The 20,975-nt window shown below is 42.1% G+C and overlaps 1 protein-coding gene across 1 annotated transcript in view; it reads left to right on the forward strand.

Moving 5' to 3' along the window:
• Window positions 1-20,975, forward strand: part of LOC128939981 (contactin-3-like) — a 98,308-nt gene that overhangs the window by 8,370 nt on the left and 68,963 nt on the right. The window contains exon 2 of the mRNA XM_054281301.1: window positions 13,330-13,468. Coding sequence (XP_054137276.1) covers window positions 13,330-13,468 — 139 coding nt within the window. The remainder of the gene's footprint in view (window positions 1-13,329; window positions 13,469-20,975) is intronic.

Below are 20,975 nucleotides of genomic sequence, written 5' to 3' on the forward strand. Positions count from 1 at the left end.
TTTGCTGGCTCAAAGCACAGGACTGCTGTTACACCATATAAACAGTTTCCAGCCTGTGCTTTAAATCAAGGTGCTAGTGGATCTTGCTAAAGGGAATAAAGCAGCTTTGTGTGCCTGGAGCCCAGCGCAGAAGGGCTGAGCTCTCTGGTTCAGTGGGTTTATTGGTTTTTTAAGAATTATGAATTTAGTTTGAGGTCATTTCTGGAAAAGCACTTTCTCTTGGTCTGCAGTGCACGATTAATGGCGAGAGCAATGCCAAGTGCATTAAGACATGAAGTGAACCTTGGAGATCTGAAAGAAAAACAGCATCTCCTCAGGCCTGGGGCTTGCTGCTGCTTTCCTGTTGGACATGGTGCAAAGGAATTGTTACTCTCTGAAGGAAAGTGGTATTTGGGAAGTGGAGCTTTTGGGTTAGTAAAGCTCCCAGTGTGACTTTCCTGGAGTTGTACCTCAAACTCACTTTGGTGCCATAATGAACCTCACAACAATATTGTCATCATCATTATGAAACAAAGCTCCTGAACCTCAGAATTTAAATTTTTGCTTGTTTCTCCATCCCCCTGCATGGGCTCTGTCTGCATCACCCTTGTGCAGATTTGTTTTCCTGCCAGGGCAGAATGCCAGGGCATTTTGTATCTTGGTACTTCGAATACTTTACAAACCAATTAACCTCTCTCCCCATCTTTCTTTTCCTTCCATGTTTTTCAGACCTTCGTCAGACAGAGATTTCCTAATTTGAATTTACTTCCTAAGTCAAGAAATTGATTTTTTTTAGCTCTTTAGATACTCCTAGGTTCATCACCACTGAACGTTATCTCAGTGTAGCTCTCTGCTCCTTCCAGTTTTGTTTGGGTTTTTGGTGGTTTTTTTTGAACCAAAGCTGTCAAACTTGCCCAGCAAAGGCAGTGGAGTCTTTATCACATCTAACCTTGTACTGATATTTAAAGAGATCTTGTTAAGTAATTTAAATAGTTGCTTGGTTGTTATTTTTTTCACCCTGAAAGTGAGGCCTCATTACATGGGAAAGATAAAAGAGGTGTTCCAGAGTTGTTTGGCTAAAAAAGCTTTAAGTTTTCTTTACTGCTTTTGGTGGATCAGCCACATTTGCATGCATTAATCTTGGGATGGGCTGTAGCATTCATCTTTTAGTGTCAGTGGAAGAAAACTTACTGGAATTTAACCTCTAATTTTTGCTTTTTTGGTCTTATGCTGAGACTCATTTTCCTGAAGACACAAGGAACGAAGATCTCCAAATAATAACTGTAATATCTAGATTGTACAAAACTGAGACAAAATTCCCTTTCCATCTCAGGGTGCTGGACTCCTCCAGCAGTGAGTTAATGAAGCAAATCTGTATCTAAACTAATGCTGAAATTAAGTGGATTAATGAAGGGGAGCAGGGATGTGGACAGCAAACCACAGAGAAAGTGAGGAGTGGGAGGAGGTGGCAAAGCGTTTGTTAAAATGGAAATAATAACTGAAATAACATATTCTCTGTTATTAATAATAACCATAAAATGGTTTGATTCTCTTGCTCTCCTGTGTGAGAGCACACAAATCAGCCACACTCATCATCCCCTGAGCATCTCTAGTGGGGTTCTCATGCTCTCCTGTGGGTTTTGTTCTGCCTCCTGGTTGGGTGTTTTTTCTCTTACAATCTCACTTTTTGATTAATATCTGTGCTACTGGTTTGAAATTTGGCTGAAATGCAGTATTCAAGTTCTCAGGCAATGCTTCATAGTTTCCTTTGTAAAAAAAGAAAAGAAACTTTTTCACAAAAATATTTGAGCATTTTATTCCTGTTCATAAGAGAGAGGAAACTCTCTCAGACTGAAGAACTTTTCAAGTGAAACTTCATAGACATCAATGCAGATTAAGCTGCCTTGGTCTCAAATAAGAAGTAGAAGGGGGGGAAAAAAAAACTGCAGAAATGGGTTCAGCTCTAAGCATTCAGCTGTGACTTTGAGCTTTTCTCTCCTTTCACATCAGTGCTCTGTGCTGCAGGGGATTATTTTCCTGCATGTGACTCGGAGGGAGATAATCACAGACAGGATAGATTAGGGGCACCTGTGGCCATATCTCCCAAAGCTCAGTTCCTTGCTGAAATTGGTGAATATTTCTATCAAGCTCCTCCATTCCCACTCTCTCTCTGTGTATATATATTTGAAAAGAGTAAGAAGAAGCTAGCAAAGCTGTATATGAAATGTAAACTTCACATTTTTTTCCTTTATTCCTCTTGTTTGCTTCCTTGCTCAAAGCATCTATCCCATTTTTCTCTCTTGCTTTAATTACTTCTTGGGAATTAATTGTTCTTTTGTGATTAAACAAAGAGACAAAACATCTCCTTACCTGTTGCATGTTGGGCTGTAAACAAATGTGGTGCTGGAGCATCAACTTTATGTCAGCTTTGGTCTGAGGAATTTCACTGATGTTGGTCAGGAAGAAACAAATGTGAAATATAATAAAATATCAAATTCACACCATGTGTAGGATCAATTTAGAGGACAGTCATCTGCCTTTGTGTCATGGAATGCATTTATTTGTTTGAGTTGTTGTTGGATTAGGCTCCCTCATGTTAAAAACCCCAAATAAAACCAACCCAGCCATCAGACATCATCTGCAGGGCAGTGGGAAAAGCTGTCCTGTCTTGCTCTGAGTAAACTGACCAGAAAAGTCTGCATTAAAATTTATTATTTAAGAGTTTAAAATCTGCTGTCTTGGAGGCATTTTCCATTTAAAGGCCAAGCTGAGGCCAGGGCTTTGTGGGAAGCCCCAGTGCCATGGTGGCATTTGGGTGGGAGAGGTGCAGGTTCTCATCTTCAACATCTCTTAGGAATTCTTTTTAAATTTCTCTTGGGAAAAAGAAATTACTGCATTTTCTGGAAAATTCCTGGCTAATTGTCCTGGGTTGACTATATGATGCAGTGCACAGGTCATGTTTTAGGGTTGGGTTGGGTATTTTCAAGATGTGGTATATGGGGGGTCTCTTCCTGTATTGGGATGCCATAGGACAAAAATGCCATTTAAATTGAATAAATTTTCTTGTTGGCACTTGAGCATTAATGAGACTTGGGAGGAGGAGAGAGAGGGTGAGAAGGAAGAGATTTTTCTGCCATTCTCTCTTTAATATACATTATTAAACTGATACATATATATATGCATGTATGTAGAATATATATATATATATATATGTATGTATGTACATATATATATGTATGTAGAAATATATAAAAATATATATATTTGTAAATATATCTATACATACATACATATATATGTATGTATAAATGAATATATAAATATATATATATTTGTAAATATATATATGTGTATGTGTAGGTAGCTACACATTTTACTGTTTACCCTAAAGAGTCTCTGGATTTTGTCAGTCCCAAAGTGTCTGACTGTTTAATTTGTCAGCTCTAAAGGTATTCAGCCCAGAATGATTTCCTCCTGTGTTGCAGTTTAAGTTGTCAGGGTGAGGGGAGTTCAGTGGGTTGGAAATGCTGTTCCTGCCTGCTCTGATGGACTTGGAGCCTCTCCTGTAGTGAGAGGGACCAGGCAGGCAGAGTGCTCATTTTGATGAGGATTTTTGGCACTAAGAGCAGCAATAGGGAGCTCTGAAAATCAAAGTAACCTCTTAGGAGAAGGTAAACACTGCCCTGATGTCAGTTTTGGTACATTCGGGTGTTGAGAGTAGCTTTGTGTTGAATTTTACATTCTTTTAAGTTGCAGAGTAATACTGTCAGCACTTTTTAGGTGGAGTGTCTGTGTCGCTGTTTTGTGGCATTTAATGTGGCTGTCTATGGTTGATTTTTGTTGTTTCATTTTTAATTTGTTTTCAGTCTTTTTGTTGGGAGGGAGTTGAGGACAGGCTTCATGTTAGTGTCAGATTTTTTGCTCTGTTTATTCAGTTGCTTGCTGGCCTGTTGTCACTTTGCTCCCTGGCTGCCTCATTCAGGATCTGCTTGAGTTTCCCTTCTGGGATTTGCTCAGGTGTAGGATCTTGTCCTACCCTGTGATTTTTGAGTGGAGATATGAGGGAGAACAGCACATTCTGTTGAAAAACATATTTGAGGAAGATGGTTTTACCATTTGCTGTAGCATCATTGGGAATTCAGCAGCCTGTAAATTTTTGATGAGGAGGGAACTGTTGACAAATTGCTGCAGGTGACCCTTGGAACCAGGGCAGCCAGCATGGATCAGCATTCCTGGCAATCTGTGTGGGATGTGGGTGTTAATTCCAGCTGGACACCAGAGAGAGGCACAGATCAACTTTGTTCTGCCCAAGGAATATCAAAGTGGAATTATGTATGCAGGGGAAAGTGAGGAGTTTTTATTGGGGCAGCAGTGCAGGATGAAAGAGGCTTTTGAAGCTGTGATTTGTGGGGGATGGCAGGAAGGTGCTTGCACAGAAATGCTGATTTTTGTGCCTCACCAGGGACTGCTCTGAGTGTGCTGGTCCAGGCTCCGGACTCGGGAATGAGGAATGAAAGCACCCTGGGCTGGTGCCAGCAGGAAAGGGGGGATCCTGCCCTGTGCCCAGGTGAGACCCCACCTGCAGAGCTCAGAGAGCCCAGAGGAGGCTCCAGGATGATCCAGGGATGGAGCAGCTCTGCTGGGAGGAAAGGCTGGCACAGCTGGCATTGCTCACCTGCACAGGAAAAGCTTTGGGCTGAGCTCAGGGTGGGCCTGCAGGAAACTTGGAGAGAGACAATTGACAGGGGATGGAGGGACAGGACACAGGGAATGGCTTCACACTGGCAGGGGCAGGGATGGATGGGATATTGGGAATAAATCCTTCCCTGTGAGGGCTCTGAGGCCCTGGCACAGGTGCCCAGAGCAGCTGTGGCTGCCCCTGGATCCCTGGCAGTGCCCAAGGCCAGGCTGGATGGGACTTGGATCAACCTGGGACAGTGGGAGGTGTCCCTGCCATGGCAGGATGTGAAAATGTGATCTCCAAGGTCCCTTCCAACCCAAAACATTCTGATTCCAATAGTCATCCTTCTTTATAGGGACTAAAAATTGACCCAGCTTTGAATTCTCCTCCACCCCAAGGCTCCCTGTGCTCCTGGCAGCCCTGCAGAATTTGGAATGCAAATGCACACATGGGAGTCATTCCTCTCATGGAAATAAAAATCACATCTCACCTTTCCCCCCACTGCAGCTGCACAAGTCAGAGTTCACCCGAATTCATGTTTGATTTTTTTTAAAAATTCCAACACCTCTGATTTATTGATCATAATTCTCCAGCCTTGCATTATCTTGAAGCGATTTGTGACATGCTGTCATGTGGGTTCACAGAATTCCTGACCTCTGGTAGTACCTGCCTTGGGATGCCTGGTTGGAGGTGTTGACCCATAAATGTTATCAAAAGGGGTCTGGAATTGGTAGGTCACAGGGGAAAAGCCTCAGGCACACAAATTACAACAACAGAGGCCTGAAATTAACAGAGGAAATGCTTGATTTTTGACAGGTCACTCTTCTGGGAAAAAAAAAAGACTTTTAGTCTCTGATTATTAGCGTAAAATATTGTTACTCTAAGAAAGGAAGAATTAGCGGGCAGAGCACAGGTCATGTCATCAAGGGTGCATTGCAGTTTTTACATTTTTGTGTTCATCAGCATGGGTTTAAATGCACAAGTTAGTGCTGTCACTGGTTGGGAAGGCATTTAATAATTACTGAGTAATAAGTGGAGGTATTTAAAGTAGCAGCTGAAGTTGGCTTTTGGCACTGAGTGCTGAATATGATTATCTACTTTTCAATTTTATTAACACTTGTACTCAAACTTTCCTTTGTGCTAAAAATGCAAAATTCTGGGTTGCCACAGATAAAGAACTTCCTGCAACTATTTGGTTTTTAACATCCTTCTCCTGTGTGTTTGGGAAGTACAATTTTGGCACTGAATGAAGGTCTTGGTTGGAGTTTTGGGAGTGAGTTTGGTGTTAAACACAAAGTCTGTGTGCAGATGAGATAAAGCAGATTTCCACAGCAGTTCAATGTGTGCATGTCTCGCTATGTAATGCAGAAAAGGGCAATATAATTCTGATTTAATTTAATATCTGCATGAAAAATTAATCTGCTCTAGCAGTGTAACACCTTCACTGCACCAACACCAAAAATAGTTTCCATGAATTTCACGTGTGTGGTGGTGTTCACAGGGGTCCCAGGATGAGGGAAGAGATGAGAATCTTGACTCCGTGTTTCAGAAGGCTGATTTATTATTTTATGATATGTATTATATTAAAAGAAAATGATATATTAAGCCTATACTAAAGAACAGAAGGAGGGATTTCATCAGAAGGCTTGAAAGGAAAGGAATAAATAATAAAATCTTGTGACTGACCAGAGAGTCTGACACAGCTGACTGTGATTGGTCATGAAGTAGAAACCACTCACATGGACCAACCAAAGATGCACCTGTTGCATTCCACAGCAGCAGATAACCATTGTTTTTCTTTTCCTCTGAGGCTTCTCAGCTTCTCAGGAGGAAAAACCCTGTCAAAAGGAGTTTTCATAAAATACATCCGTGACACAGGTGGCATTAAGTTTGGGTCACTGTGGTGGGAATTGGTCTTCAGCGTTTTGCTGGGTTTTGAGTTGCTGTTGCTTCACTTACTAATTTTAAATTTTATCTCATAATTGATAAAGTGGCAAGAGTTTAAGGAGAGCCTGGTGAATGTTTCCCAGAAAACTTTGGGGAGAATGTAGAGCTGGTTGTTGGGTGAAGTGTTCCCATGGGTGTGCCAGGATTGATGGAGCTGAAATCTCTCCACAGGTGCTGCAGAGCAAAAACCTCTGGCAGGGTGTGAAGAGGCTGATGGGTTTAAAACTGAGCAGCATTCCTGAGGACTTTAAGATAAATAGCACTCCTTAATTTTTTATTTTTTTCTTGCTGCTGTGCTGCTTTTGTTGAGGTGAATAACTCCCTGTGGTAAGGGCTGAGCTGAAGGTGTTGTAGTGATTAGTGGGATGGCAGAGCTGCAGGAGGGAGCTCAGCAAGCCCTGCTGTGTGTGCAGGGGCTGGGCTGTCGTGAGGAATCAGAGATAAAAAGCAGAAATGCTCTGTGGCGCTGGCTGTGGGCAGAGTGGCCGTTCAATCACTGCAAATGTTCTTTGCTGCTCTGGGAGAGGGAGGGACTGGAATCAGTTCCAGGGTCGGGGAAAGGGCTCTGCAGAGCAGAACCACCTGTGTGAGCTGGGTTCCAGGGAGCTTTGGATCAAGGGCAGAGGATGGATGGGCTGGGGAGGCCTCAGAGCCCGTAAATGCAGCCTGACAGGAGAAGCTGTAACCAAACTCTCCACAGAACAGTCGCTGCTTCTTCCACATGAAGCTGTTGTAAATTAATTTTGTATAAAATGATGCTGTTAACTAGGCCTCTGCTGATGGCGCGCTGGAGAGAGCTCTAACCCTGCTCGGTGCTCGGGAGTGGAGGAGTTTCTGTGGAAGTTCCTGGCTGGTTTTGTGCCTGCAGCTTGGTCAGGGGGGTTTGGCTGCTGCCAAACAGGGACAGCAGGCTGGGGAACAGCCAGGGCTCCCTAATGAGTGCTGCTGCCCTGCAACTGGGGGCTAATGAGGCCCCACAGGAGCTGCAGCAATCCCAGTTTTTCCTTGGAGCACCATTTCAAACTTATCTAACTTACTTAAATTTATCTCAGGAGCAGGGCACAGCGTTGCTCAGCAGGTTTGTAACTCTGTTCTTTATCTTGCTGCTGTGGCTTTTAACTGGTCAATCCTTTTTTATTTACAGCCTTGCAGGTGTAGTGGGTGCATTTGTGTTCCTTTCAGAAGCTGTTGCCACTGCTGCCTCTGTGCTGGCCAATATTGCCTCTGTGTTTTGTTTTCCAAAGCCTTTCCAGTCTCTCCCATGAATTTACTCTGATATCTGACTCTCTAGATCTGCCTGGTGGATGACAGCAAATTGAATTAACTCTTTCCTTCAACTGACAAAAATCCTTGCTAAATTCTTAAACTGGCACCATCTCTGCTTCAGTGCAACAAATGACAGATACCAGTTTGGTTTTAGTAAATAATTAGTGGTCAGCTGTGCCATTGGACAGTCCAACCTTGCCTGGGTATTTGCAGATACCTTTAGTAGCACTTTTGAGTTGGATTCACCTCAACACAGATCTAAAGTGAACTGGGCTGTGTTGGTGTCAAAGCAAAATCTGGGGATTCCCTGGTATTAGAGAAAGATTAGCTTGATAAATCAGGTCCAAATGGAGAATTACCACAGGGGTTCAGTTCTCTTTCCTTGGGGTTTTCAACAGCCTGTGGCTGTAGCATTTTTCTAATTATTTTTTATATTTTCATCATGTTATTTTCATCATGCCCCTGGTGCCTTCAGGCTTGGATAGGGACAGTGGGAGGCAGAGGTTGGACTCAGTGATGAGGAAATTCCCAGCTCAGCTGTTCCCCCATGGAAACCTGGTGGGTTGAGTCACATCCACAACTGCTGATTTCATTCTGAGGGTAATCAGAAATGGATAGAACTCCCCTCTCAAAAATTAAATAAAATGTGCTGCTTGAGCTTCTTGTAGGATGTTCAGCACCTCATCTTTTCGTGCTGTGCTGTGGAGATGACTCCAGCATTAACTGGAGGGTAAATCTCACATTTTATCCAATGAGGCCCTGGCACAGCTGGGCTGCCCCTGGATCCCTGGAATGTTGGGCCAGGTTGGGCTTGGAGCACCCTGGGACAGTGGAAGGTGTCCCTGCCATGGCAATGGTGGGAATGAAATGATCTTTAATGCCCTTTCCAACCCAAACAATTCCATGATTTTATGAGATTTTAATAATCCCCTGCCTTAGCAAAGGTCTGCTGACCTCTAGTGTCAGGATATCGCTTGATTTTCTGTGCTGGGCTTTGTGATCAATACAGAAAAATAATAATAATAAAGTTCTGGGTCTCCACAGCTCTCCTGAGTGCCAGGAATTTCTGATTAATTTAGACTCGATGACTCTACAAATTCCTCCTGCTCAAACTCCAAGTTTAAAATGAACTTGCCAGCCAGCTCTGACAAGTCCCAGTTCTCTATATATAGAAATAAAAATTCCACCTTTAGGGAACGACTTCTTTTTTATGTTTGACTCTGTATAGTAAAAATTAAGGTCACTGAGTAAAATTACTGACTCTTGAACCTTTCCCAAACTTTTTATTTCTTTCAGATATTCATGTGCATCCTTTGTCATATTATATGATCTGAAAGTTCAAAGGCCTGGAAGGTTAATTTTAAAGGAAAAAAAATGTAGCTGAATTTTTTTCTATGTGTATGTGCTCCCATCCTACTTAATTTGTTTGGCTGGCAGTTTGTTTGGGCATTTTTTTTTTCTGGAAAACTGGTTGTTTCCATCAAGAAAATGGTTGGAGCAACTCATGAGAATTGACTTTTCTCTGAAAGTTGAAGAAATTCATAATAAAGAAAGGTCATCTGTTAATTTTTCCTGGGGTTTTTCTCACCACTTCACAGCTTTGCTTTTTTATTGCCTTGAAATAACTTTGGCTTCTGAGAACAGAGCACTGCCTAATAATAGGAAGCTTTCTGATTTAAAAATAAAGTTTTATTTCCTTTTGCATGTTCTGTGGCTATTACTTTGTTTCTTTACAGTCTTTTCCAACCACATCAGGTGCTGTTTGCCTTTATTCTTCCTGGCCTTTACATACAAGTGCTGAATTTTGGGGGAGCCAGTTTAAATCTTATTTTCAAAACCCCCCCAGATGATGTTGTGGATCTGCCCCTCTGCTTCTGTAAAGGGGAACATAAAATGACCTTAATATTAAGAATAATTTTATAATAATTGATAATTTATTATTGTTAATATTTTAATATGGATATATTGCAAATTAAATTTTGATGTAATATTAAAATGGGACATTTTGAACACGAAATCCAGAGGCAAGGGGCTGAACCTGGGGAACAGCTGGGGCTGTGGAGGAGCTGTGACAGAGATGCTCAATGTTGTCATTGGATTCTGGATCCCTGCATGGGCAATGGATTTCTTTGATGCAGGCTATTTCTATCTCAGAAATAACTGGAATATGTCTATTACCAAAAGCAATCACTGCAGCCTTTTTAATACAGTATTTGGGGATTTTAACATCTTCATTTTTAGATCATTGGGGTAAGAAATAAAAGGTTACAGTGAGGCTGAGGTGCTGTGGTGCTCAGAATTTGATTATTTTTTTCCTTTTTGGAGGAATGTCCAAGGCAGAATCTCTCTCCAGTGCCAGGCATTGACCAAAGCTCTGTGAACAGCTTGATCCACTGACTTGGCCAGGGGCAGCTCTGCTTTGCAGCCCTTCATGTTCCCTCTGCAGAGAAAAACTCCTTGGGTTCCTGTTCTTGAGAGGAGAGCAGTGAGCTGGGGAGGAACTTGAATAAATTCACACTATGGGTGTACATCTGGGTTTGCATCTTTGTAAAGACCAGATAGTATTGATGCATTTATCTGGCTTAGAGCTGGGAGTCTGAGCACTCCTAAGTGTGGTGCTTTCAGAATGAAGCAGTGCTATTCAGGAGTAGATCCTAGATTAGCAAAACCTCACAGAACACAGGGAAAATGAAGTGTTTAAAGTAATTTAAGTCTTACAGTGTTGGCTGGTAGCTGCTATTCTCTTTTTAGATATTAAAATTTATTAAAATACAATGCAGCCAGAGGTTGAAATGTATTTTTATGATTTTATACCCACATAAAAAGCTTTCAATTTTTCAATTTTTTTTTTAGCTTCTACCAAAGCAGCTTTTTTTCCTGGCCTGAAATGGATCTATCACGTTCTGCTTTGCCCAGAGCGCTTGGAGAACAAAACCAAATTAATTTGGCTTCTCCATTGTTTTTTTCCCTTGCAAGACTGCAAGAAAGCTGAGACACAAGAGTGACCCACTTTAATATTTATCCTTCACCTCCTCCCTCTCTCTGCTTTGGGCAGCTGTGGAATTCCTGGGTTCCAGAGGCTGGGATGGTGCTGATGTTATCCATGGAGAACATCCCTTGGGAAGGCTCTGTGGGTGCCCCTTGGAAACACAGGGTGAGGAATGGCCAACTCCAAGTTTACAGCTTCAACAAGAAGTTTTTTATGTTGTTTGGTTTGGTTTTTGTTGTTTCAGTTTGGCCTTCTTTCGTGGGGTTTTGTGTTGTTTTGATTCTGTTAGTTTGGGTTTTTTTTGTTGGCTTGCTTTGCTAAGGAAAGCAAAACCAAAAACCAAAGAGAAAAGGAGAAAAGGAAAGCCTTGAACTTCAGATCTGCCACAGAGCAGGTTTCTTTGTGACCTCACTTTTTGTTTGGCTCAGATAAAAGTTTGCACAATGCTCTGAGGCACAGGGTGTGTCCTGTGCAGGGCTACGGGTTGGATTCAGGGTCTTTGGGGGTCCCTTCCAACCCAGGATATTCTGTGAGGAGCTAACTTTTTGCCAAAGCACTCTTCTGAGGTTTTTACCATGCAAAATGAACAGAATTTATTGTACTCCCATTGCTCCTTATGGAAACCAATGACATTTTAATTGTGTGTCACCAACATTTTCCATCTGAGATCTGTGAGAACCTGGGTGAGGCTCCTCAGATGGTACCCAGGAGTGCCCTGGGGTGGGATATTCCCATTTGAGGTGCCTGGGAATTGCTGCTGTGAGCCTTCCTCTGTGCCAGCTTTGCTGGGGGATCAATGCCTGGTGTTTGACAGAGATGTGTGGGCTTGGATTTGCTTATTTTGTGGTTTAGAAGCACGTGGGAGAAATGAGAGAGCAAGAGCTTCAGCGCTGGATGGAGGATGGCACTGCCAGCTCTGTGTGGGTCCCAGGGATGGCAGGATGAGGAAAAAATACTCTCCTTGTTGTGGCATTCACATTGTCTGGAAAAATCCCTTCACCCAGGGCTTTTCTTCTGGGAAGCTGAGAAGCCTCAGAGAAAAAGGAAAACAATAATTATCTCATTTGCTTCTCCTGTGTTGTGCTGCTTTGGAATGTGTTTGGAGATTGTTTACCCACAGGTGATTGTTTGATTGGGTTTTGCTGTGTATTATTTTGACTCAATGGCCAGTTGGGGCCAAGCTGTGTCAGGATTCTGGAGAGAATCACAAGTTTTCATTATTATCTTTTTAGCATTCTGTATCCTTTCTGTATTCTTTAGTATAGTTTAATATAGTATTCTTTAATATATTATAGTACCATAAAATAATAAATTATAGTATCATAAAATAATAAATTAGCCTTCTGAGAACATGGAGTCAGATTCATCATTCCTTCCTGCCACGAGGGTCCACACAAACACAATACCTTGTGGCAAAGGGTGATGTGTTTTGGAGGAGAGAAAATTCTCCTGGCTAATCACAAGCTGGGGATGTATCAGAGAGGACCATCTGACTTATTTTTCTGGGGAGTTTAGCTACAAATCCAAACACTTGTTCTACAGTAATATTAAACTTTTAATTCTAATGTTAAAAACCCCCCAAAAAAGGTAGTTCACATGGAAACATCAAGTTCAGGCAGCTCAGATTTGGCTCCTCAGATTTGGTAGTTGCTTTCTTGACCTTAATATGGCCATGCAGTCATCTGTAGGCTGATTCCAGATGGAATCATTGTGACTGGGCTGTGTCCTGCCTCTCTCCCCTTCCTCTGAAGGAAAAGGATGCTGTGGAAGTGACATCCAGAAAATACATGGGTCAGAGTTGTCCTGCATCTAAAGAAAAATTACTGTAAAGCTGCTTTAGGAAAAAAATACAAGTGAAATAATGTCATAGGTTGGTAAGGCTGGGCACAAGGTTTGTCATCTGGCCAGTGACAGAGGTAGAAATTGCAGTAAATTGGTTCATTGCACCTGGTGCAGGAGTCCAAAGAGGAATTAAAAACTGAAAAAGCCTCCAGTGAGCACCTCACAGTCCAGTACATCAGAAAAGGGATGGGTTGGACATGGCTTTAATTAAATCAGTTCCAGGTTTGTGTTGCTGCCAGCCTGGCTGGCACAAGGCAAGTGCAGCACAGGCTGCTCCTCCCAGATGTGTTCAGTGCTGAACTGTGCGTGTTTGCACCTCATCTACTCCCTTCCTTTAAATCCACTGTGTCTCACAAATAAATCAGTGCTGCAGCTTGGGGAAACTGCAAAATCAACTTTGCTGTCAGCTCTGCTCCTGCTGGAGAATAAAACTTCCAGCACCTCATGCACATGAAAAAATGTGAAATATGGATGCACCCTTCTTGGTGGATTGGGGGATTAAGGCCTGGAAAAAAAGGAATATTAAAGGATATGTCAACTTTGTATTTATTTAAAAGTGCTTTATCAAGGAAGCTGGTTCTTAAGGATCACCAAGGATTCAATTTTATGTCTGTTCTTTTAACAGGTTAATCCTTGCCACCTGAAAGACTCAAACACACAGTTCTGTGAGACAGCCAGAATTACTGAATCCAGGAGACTGAAGATGCTGCTGCTGCTGCTGTGGGAGCAGCTGTTCCTGGTGTCATTTGTTGGCTGCCTTGCAGGTAACAACCATCTCTAATTTCTCTCTTAGAGCCGTGCATGAGTTCCCAGATTCAAGGTTTCAGCTGCACTTGAGGAGGAGAACCCAGAGGCTTTGAAATGCACAAGTTATGTAGAGTTTAGAAACCAAGCATGCAATAGACATGTTAAATAATGCAAAATATTAAAAGGGAGTGAATGGAAAGAGCCTTTGCCAGGTAGAGATGTGCTTTCCAAGCAGGCAGAAGATACTGGGATACCTTGAGGATGCTGTTGGTGGGTGATGATGGAAGAGCTGCAATGTGTGTTTGTCTTTAACTGGACACTTCAGATTCTTGCTGAGGCTGATTGCTGCAGCTTTTCCCAAAACCCTGCTTTGGAAAGGGCTTTATTGCTGAGGAGCAGCCCCGGGTTGTTGCCGAACTGCTGAATTGGTGCAGAGATTGGCTTTTCTTGCTGTGCCAGGCAATTCTGGGAGTTTGGAGATGGTCCTGCTGCTGAGCTCTCCTCTGTGCTGCTGAGATCTCCTCTCTGCTCTCACACCAGCCCTCTGCAGATTCATTTTCCTTTCCCTTTTGGAGCTCAGTGCTCACTCCCAGCAGCACAAGGCTCACTGTGATGATCTCTCTGCTCCTCTCTCCTGCTCCAGCCTCCCTTGTGATGCCCAGGGTGTGAGGGGAGAGGAGCAGCTCCTCTCCTGTCCTCAGGGCTTGGCTCTGGTGAATTCTGTGCCCTCTGACTTTGCCAGGCCTGCCAAGAGCAAGGCAGTGCCCAAATGCCCCCTGTGCATCCTCTTGAGGATGGGCAGCACAGCTCTGGGAGCAGGGCAGTGCCTGCCCTTTGTGGAGCATGAAAATCAAGTGGTTTATCCCCAGGACCTGCTGTGGATAGATGAGTTTGCTTTCCAAGAACTCCAGTGCAGGAGGGAAGTGCTGTGGCTGCCCTGGGCTGTCCCTGGCTGGGATCTCCTCCTGGTCCTGTGCTGTGCCAGCCTCCCCTTCCCATCCCCTTCCCATCCCCTTCCATCCCTTGTGTGTGCTCAGGAGGGCTGGGGTCCTGCACACAGCTCCAGGGTAGGTGGATTATCTTCTCATGGAGGCTCAGAGGGCCAGGATTTGTTTTTGGCTTAGTCAGGACTTTAACGAGAGGGAAGTGGCATTGTTAAACCAGTGTTCATCCTCCCAGCCCTCTCTGCACCCATTTCAGGTGACTCCCTACAGCTGGGTACATGCCAAATGTCATTTTAGTGGCCATGGGGAGTTGGTAAATTGGAGAGCCAGCTAGAAGTCAAGTGAAAAGCTGATTTTCCTGTTTCCAAAAGCCAGCTGGCACGCTTGGGAGCCTGGAGCACCCATCAAGGATGCACATCCCAGATTTAATTTGGATTGGTGTCACTGGGGAGGTTCTGTGGAGTCCCTGTCAGCACCTGCAGAGACAAGAATTGAGCCAGACGTAGTTCAAGGAGCTGAGCATTTCCAGCTGCCTGGCCCATCTCAAAACTCTGCAGAAAGGCTCAATCCTGACATAAAAACCTGTTATTTGGGCATGTGTTCATGCTAACATCACCCGTGTGCTTCAGTTGCATGAATCTCTTCAGTGGACCTAAAATCCACTTGGGAGTCCTGGAGCTGAATTAATTTCTAAGCAGATTTTAGTAAGAGCACAATGTAAATGTGGAAACATGTTGTCAAACAGTTTGGAGAATTTTGTTTTAAGCTCTTATTAAGACAGATCAGCAGGTATTCTGCCTGCCCATAGAAAACCATTTTTCTTTTGCTCTGCCTATAAGCAAAAAGACAGTTCTTGAAAGAGCTGTGTGCAGTTCAGTGTTATGAAATAACATCACAGCTGCAGAAAAGGAGATGATGCTGATCTTGGCTTATGAACCCTGACATTGTCTGTCTTTGCAGATAATGTATTTCAAACTATGCCCCTTATTGCAGTGTCCTATATTGAATCGCTTTTCCTTTATCTGTTGTGAATCTTCATAGTTCATCAAAGAGGAGAATGTGAGAGGATTTAATGAAAAAACAAGCCACCAGTGGCCCTTGGGTTTTTGTTTATTGAAGTATGATTATATCTGTGTGACTAATGATCCCATGGGGGGTTTTTTGTCCATTTACCTTGGAGAGCAAAAAGGTGATTCCTGAGTATTAAATATTTGTATATGTGGGGTTTCCAAATGTCTGCCTTGTTAGGAGAGGCATTTTAAAACACAAGCTTTAGCATTATTATCTTTAAATTACTCTGAAGACCAACTTCAAAGAAAAAAATGAGTAAAACATGCAGAACAACATCAATAATGAAAGTGCCAAACTAAGCTGTGCTAAGTCATGAATTAATTCCAGGTGTAACTTTTTGCAACTTGTGATTCTTGTAGGACTTTCACCCCTCCTGAAAGTGCTGATTGCGCTTGATCTTTGGGGAACTGGGGTAGAATTCCTGTCTGGAATGTGAGAGGAGGAATTTGATGAGCAGTTTGATGCCTTTGTGAACCCACGTCTCATGAGTGTGTAAAAACCTCCCTGCAGTTTGTGAGGCAGCTGCATTTTCTGCATTTTCTGACCACTTTTGTGCATTTTTGGCTTCATTTTCCTGTTCCTGGAGAGCAGGAGAAGGCACCAAGGGCTGCTCCAGCCCTGCAGAGCACAGGCTCTGCTTTCTTCCCTCCCTCACAGTGCTCTGCTGTTCTCTCTGCTGAGACCAGCTGCTCTCCTCCCCAGGAATGGATGTTCCTGAATCTTCTGAGGTTTAACAGAAAAACAACTTCTGAAGGGTGGTTGAAGGGGAAGGAAAGCTGTGAATAAAGAGAGAGTTCAAAGAAACGAAACAAGGAGGACTCTGTGTGTAAATGCATAAAATTTTTTCTCCTTCAGGAGATGAAGGGGCACATTTCAAACGTCCTGTCCAGGGTGAGGCTGGAGACGCCACTTGGATTAACTTTCTCTCCTGAAATTCTGACTCCCTGCCATCACAAACTGTGTTTCCTAACACTGGCTTTGCTGCACTTTATTTACATAGAGAAAAACAAAAATAAATATTATTTTTTTTTCCTCCAGCCATTGCAAGCCTTGGCAAAAAACTACCAAACAAAACCACAAACAAAAAACCCCATCCAATGCACTACTAATATGTAGTATTAATATCGATGTAATGTAGATGTAGTATGTAATATATAGAAATTTTTTGGGCACTGAAGCTTAGTTCCTCATCTGTCACTTTATACTAAAACTTGCCAATAGGGAGATTTTTCTTCTAATTCCTTATTCAGCAGTCCATTTGAGTTAAAAACTAGATCATATTCTGTGTATTTCTTTATGTCAATTGAGGTATTTTTATTGCTTTCATTTTCATTTTTTTCATTTTGTTTTCTCAGTCTAATACAGAAATAAACTGTTAAGCCCTCAGGCACAGCAATGTCATGTATCAGATTCACAGTTCTCTCTTTGAGTATCAAGTTTAGGAGACTTATGAAATTGGAAATCATGATTCTTTCTTTATTTCCCAAAGAGCATGAAAACAAACCTTCTGTGTTCTTACTGCTCTGATGTTGGGATTAAATCATGCCACAAGGAGAGCAGAAATATCCCCTTCACATTTAGTCTTTGCTGGAGAATTTCTTTATGGGTAAAAGTCCATTTGTAAGGAAAAAAAAATAAATAACATCATTTACTACTCTTGTTCAAATTCAGTTTTCATTAAGAGTTACAGCCTTCAGCCAGAGCCAGCCTGGCTTTTGATGCATAATTCTTTTGCATATTAATAGTAATCTCCTTTTTGTGCATTATACATGCCCAGCCATCATGTTCAAGTGCAGCTATGCCAGTGGTGACTGTCAGAATTGTTTAGCTGGGATGGCTTGTGCAGCACCACCAGCATTCCTTGCACTGCCAGAAAGTTTGGGCTCAGTTAGTTACAAAGGGAGAAACTGGCCTTGAGAGTTGTGCTTTTATCTGAAGTGTCGGGGGAGCAAAAAGGTGATTAGTGAGCATTATTTTTATATATATATATATGTGTGTGTGTGTGTGTATTGTATATATATTTATATTTATATTATATATATTTTTTTATATATGTATATGTATGTATATATTCAAAACGTCTGCCTTGTTCAACATTTCAAAACACACACTTTAGAATTATTATTTTTAGATTACTGTGAAGAGCAACTTCAAAGATAAAAATAAGTAAAATATGCAGGACAACGTGAAGAGTGAAAGTGCCAAACTCAGCTGTGCTGAAGTTATAGATTAATTCCAGGTGTAATTTCCTGCAGTTTTTGATTCTTGCAGGGCCTTCACCTCTTGCTGTAAATCCTGCCTTCCTCTGCAGCTCCTTTATTCCTCCTGTAGCCTTGGGCACTCATGGATGGGGTGACCACATTTAATCCATTCACTTGGAATTAGGAGAGCTGAAAAAAATCTCCTTCATGAGGATCTGTGCTTTCTGGTCAGCTGAGTATAAACTTGAAGCTGGATATAAATTTAAGTTCCAAGACCTTTGTTGGCATCCCAGCCTTTCTCCAAGGTCATGGATTTCCAGGAGTCTGGGTTTCCACAGTGAGTGTGCTCTCACCAGTTGAATATTGAATTCCCCAAGTGCAAGAAGTGCTGTTATATTCAAATTCTTTTTGCAAGAAACCTTTAATAGCTTTTGAAGAGTCTCCTTGGTCTCTGCTTTATCTTTCCAGCTGAGGGAAGGCTCCTCCTGAAGAGCAGCTGCAGATGCTGTCTAACCTTAAAGCTGAATCCTCACCTTCAGACAATTAATGTCTCATTTTAACGAGGCAAATGCTGCCTTTATCTTCATTAATTAAGCTCATTGCAGATTTGATGGCATTTGAATGGAGGAATTTTGGCTAGTGGCAATTCTGATTTTCACATAAATTACCAAGAAGGAATTTCCAAGCGGTTTATCCTGCAATAAAATTCTGTTACTGCAAATATTACTGAGCATGAAGGCTGCACATTTGTACTTCTGCCTACTGCAGTTTGAAGTGCAGTACAATAGACCAAATAATTCCAATATATTTATTGTAAAAGGTTGTGGAGCTTGGGCACATTGAATAGTAATCCCTACTGGAATACTTGTCCAGTATTTGTGTCCAGTCCACAAATAAATATTGATTTAGTAGGAATTGAGGTAAATCCCAGTGCTTTAGGTCTTCTGTTTGCTGAATTTTTTGGTAGATAGATCATAGCCAGGTGTTTTGTTTATGGCTACTTATTTGCTGTATGACTTCAGCCTTTTTTTGCCCAGACCCCTTGGAAAAAGTGACTTTTGAAGATTCCCAGTTTGCCTGCCTTGTGACAGGGACAGCACAGGAACCTCTCCATGGCAGTTTTTTGGGTTTTAGTGTGAAATAACACAGTCAGAGTTTCAGAAGAAGTGAGGTCCTAAAAGTTGTTGGAAGACTCTTTGCTTCCATCCTTTCCACCCCTTCACTTGGGAAGCTCAGGACACCGTGGAGTTAAAAAAAATCAGATTAAAGAGGCTGAGGCTGACAGTTGAAAAACAGGGGAGGTACAGTGGGTTGAAATCTAAAGCTGAATAATTTGGCAGATGTTCAGCAAAACAGCAGAACTGAGAATAATTCAGTTTGTATTTAAAAAAAGCTCTTCAGTAGAAACTGTTCTGATTTTTCATGTTGTTCTTAATGATGATGTTCAAAATGAATGCTTTAGGTTTTTTAATTTTTTGGTGATTTTAAATATGTGGCTGCCAGCGCCTTGGACAAAAGCTTTATTTGTGCCATAATTAACCTCTCAGTTTTCTGTGTAATAACAAATGTGTTAATAGTAGCCTTTAGCTCCTCCAACACAGGATGTACATATCAGCAGTGAGATTCCAGGGATCAGTATTTATCAGGGATTAAAACACAATTTACACACTGTTTTGTCAGTAACAAAATAGCCTAACATTGTAGAGTCTAAAGCTTAACCTCAGCCATATTTACTAAACGTGTTTGAAAACCTAAGCGAATAAAAGCTCATTTATATTCCTGTCTGATTAGCACAATCAGAACTTATTGATGCTAAAACGAGCCAAATTTCCATAACTATAAACAGAATGTTAAAATACTGTTGACTAGCAGGGCATGATGCCTTTCCCCTCCTTGGGTGGAACATGGAGTTACGACTTTCTTGGTGACTTTTTAGGGGTCTTGCAAGAAAATCAAAGGCATTTCAAATCCAGGCCTTTGGGCAGGGAAGCAGAACTTTTTTCCAGGCAAGTTTTGCTGCTGTGGAATAGAAAGCAGAAGGTGAAGTGTAGGTGAATGTATTTGTGCTTGGCTGTCCTTAATTTCTGCATAGTTGGGGGTCAGATGTTCAGGTGCATTTGAGTGTAGGAACCACTTTTTTTGAAGCAGAAACCTTTTTTTGAAGAAGCCACTACAAGTATTTGTAGTATTTTACTCAGTAGATGGGGCCAGAAAACCTTAGTGAAGAGGGGGAGGTACAGAGTGGCTTTGAGCAGTGATGTAAATGAAGGAATTCTATACTGAAGCCAACTGGGTGTGTAAAATGAGAATGACAGAATGGTTTGGGTTGGAGGAGACCTTAAAGAAGATCCAGTTCCACCTCCTTTCACAGGCAGGAACACAGAAATATGGAATAATAGCACAATAAAGGAGTTTTGAGGAGACCTGGGTTTGGTTGTGATGGCTGTGAGCTCGTGTAGGTGACTCAGGTTTCCATTTAAATTGCCAGGAAAAAGCCCAGTGACACTTTGGAAGTTTCTGTGTCTGGGTGAAGAGTCCCAAAGCTGAGACTTGCCACATTATCCTAAATACACATCAGGATTGGTTTCTATCTCTGAAGTGTCATTTTGTTGAAAAGTACCATGTGAGGAGTGAGCATCGCTTTTAGACACAGCAGAGTGTATCAGGATCCTGTTTGAAATAATCAGAAATTTTTTGCATCTCCGGTGCTGCCACTCCACCCTCACAGGCTGTGAGCTGCAGAATCACACCTTGCACCTGCTTTGCAAAATTATTTGGGGCAACTCGAGGTGCTCTGCATACAGCAAGGACTGCAAAGAGAAGTGTGGCATTCCCTTGCCTTTGGCGGCTGTTGTGCAATGAGAACTTAAAAATGGTTTAAACCTGAATTAAAAATAGCTTCATTTGCATAGTCAAGGGTGATTAGTGTGTATTTTATCCTCCTACAGCTATTTATAAGTGTGAAAGCAGTAAAGAAAATCCTCAGGTAGTTGGATGTTTGATTCAGTGAAGGATTCTCCTGTACCTCAGGGGTGGCACATAAAGATCTCACTGTTGGTAAACACCTGAGTGCAAATTTGGGTGCTGGAGATGATGGGCATAGCTTGGGAGAGATAAAGTGCAAAAAAGAGTTCCTCTTCCAAGCTGTGCTGCATGTCCAGGAAAAGTTTTTAGCTCGATTATTCCAGATTATTTCCAGGCTTTATGTTGCCAGAGATCATCCCCTGGTAGAGACTTTATGAATTGGGCATTTTAATGTTTCATCCCATTTCTCATGTTTGAGGTTTGCTGTGTAGGGAGATGCCATG

The sequence above is a fragment of the Melozone crissalis genome, unplaced genomic scaffold, assembly GCF_028551555.1.
Source record: "Melozone crissalis strain CALT ecotype California unplaced genomic scaffold, PUWL_Pcris_2 ptg000029l_1, whole genome shotgun sequence".
Classification (NCBI taxonomy): Eukaryota; Metazoa; Chordata; class Aves; order Passeriformes; family Passerellidae; genus Melozone; species Melozone crissalis.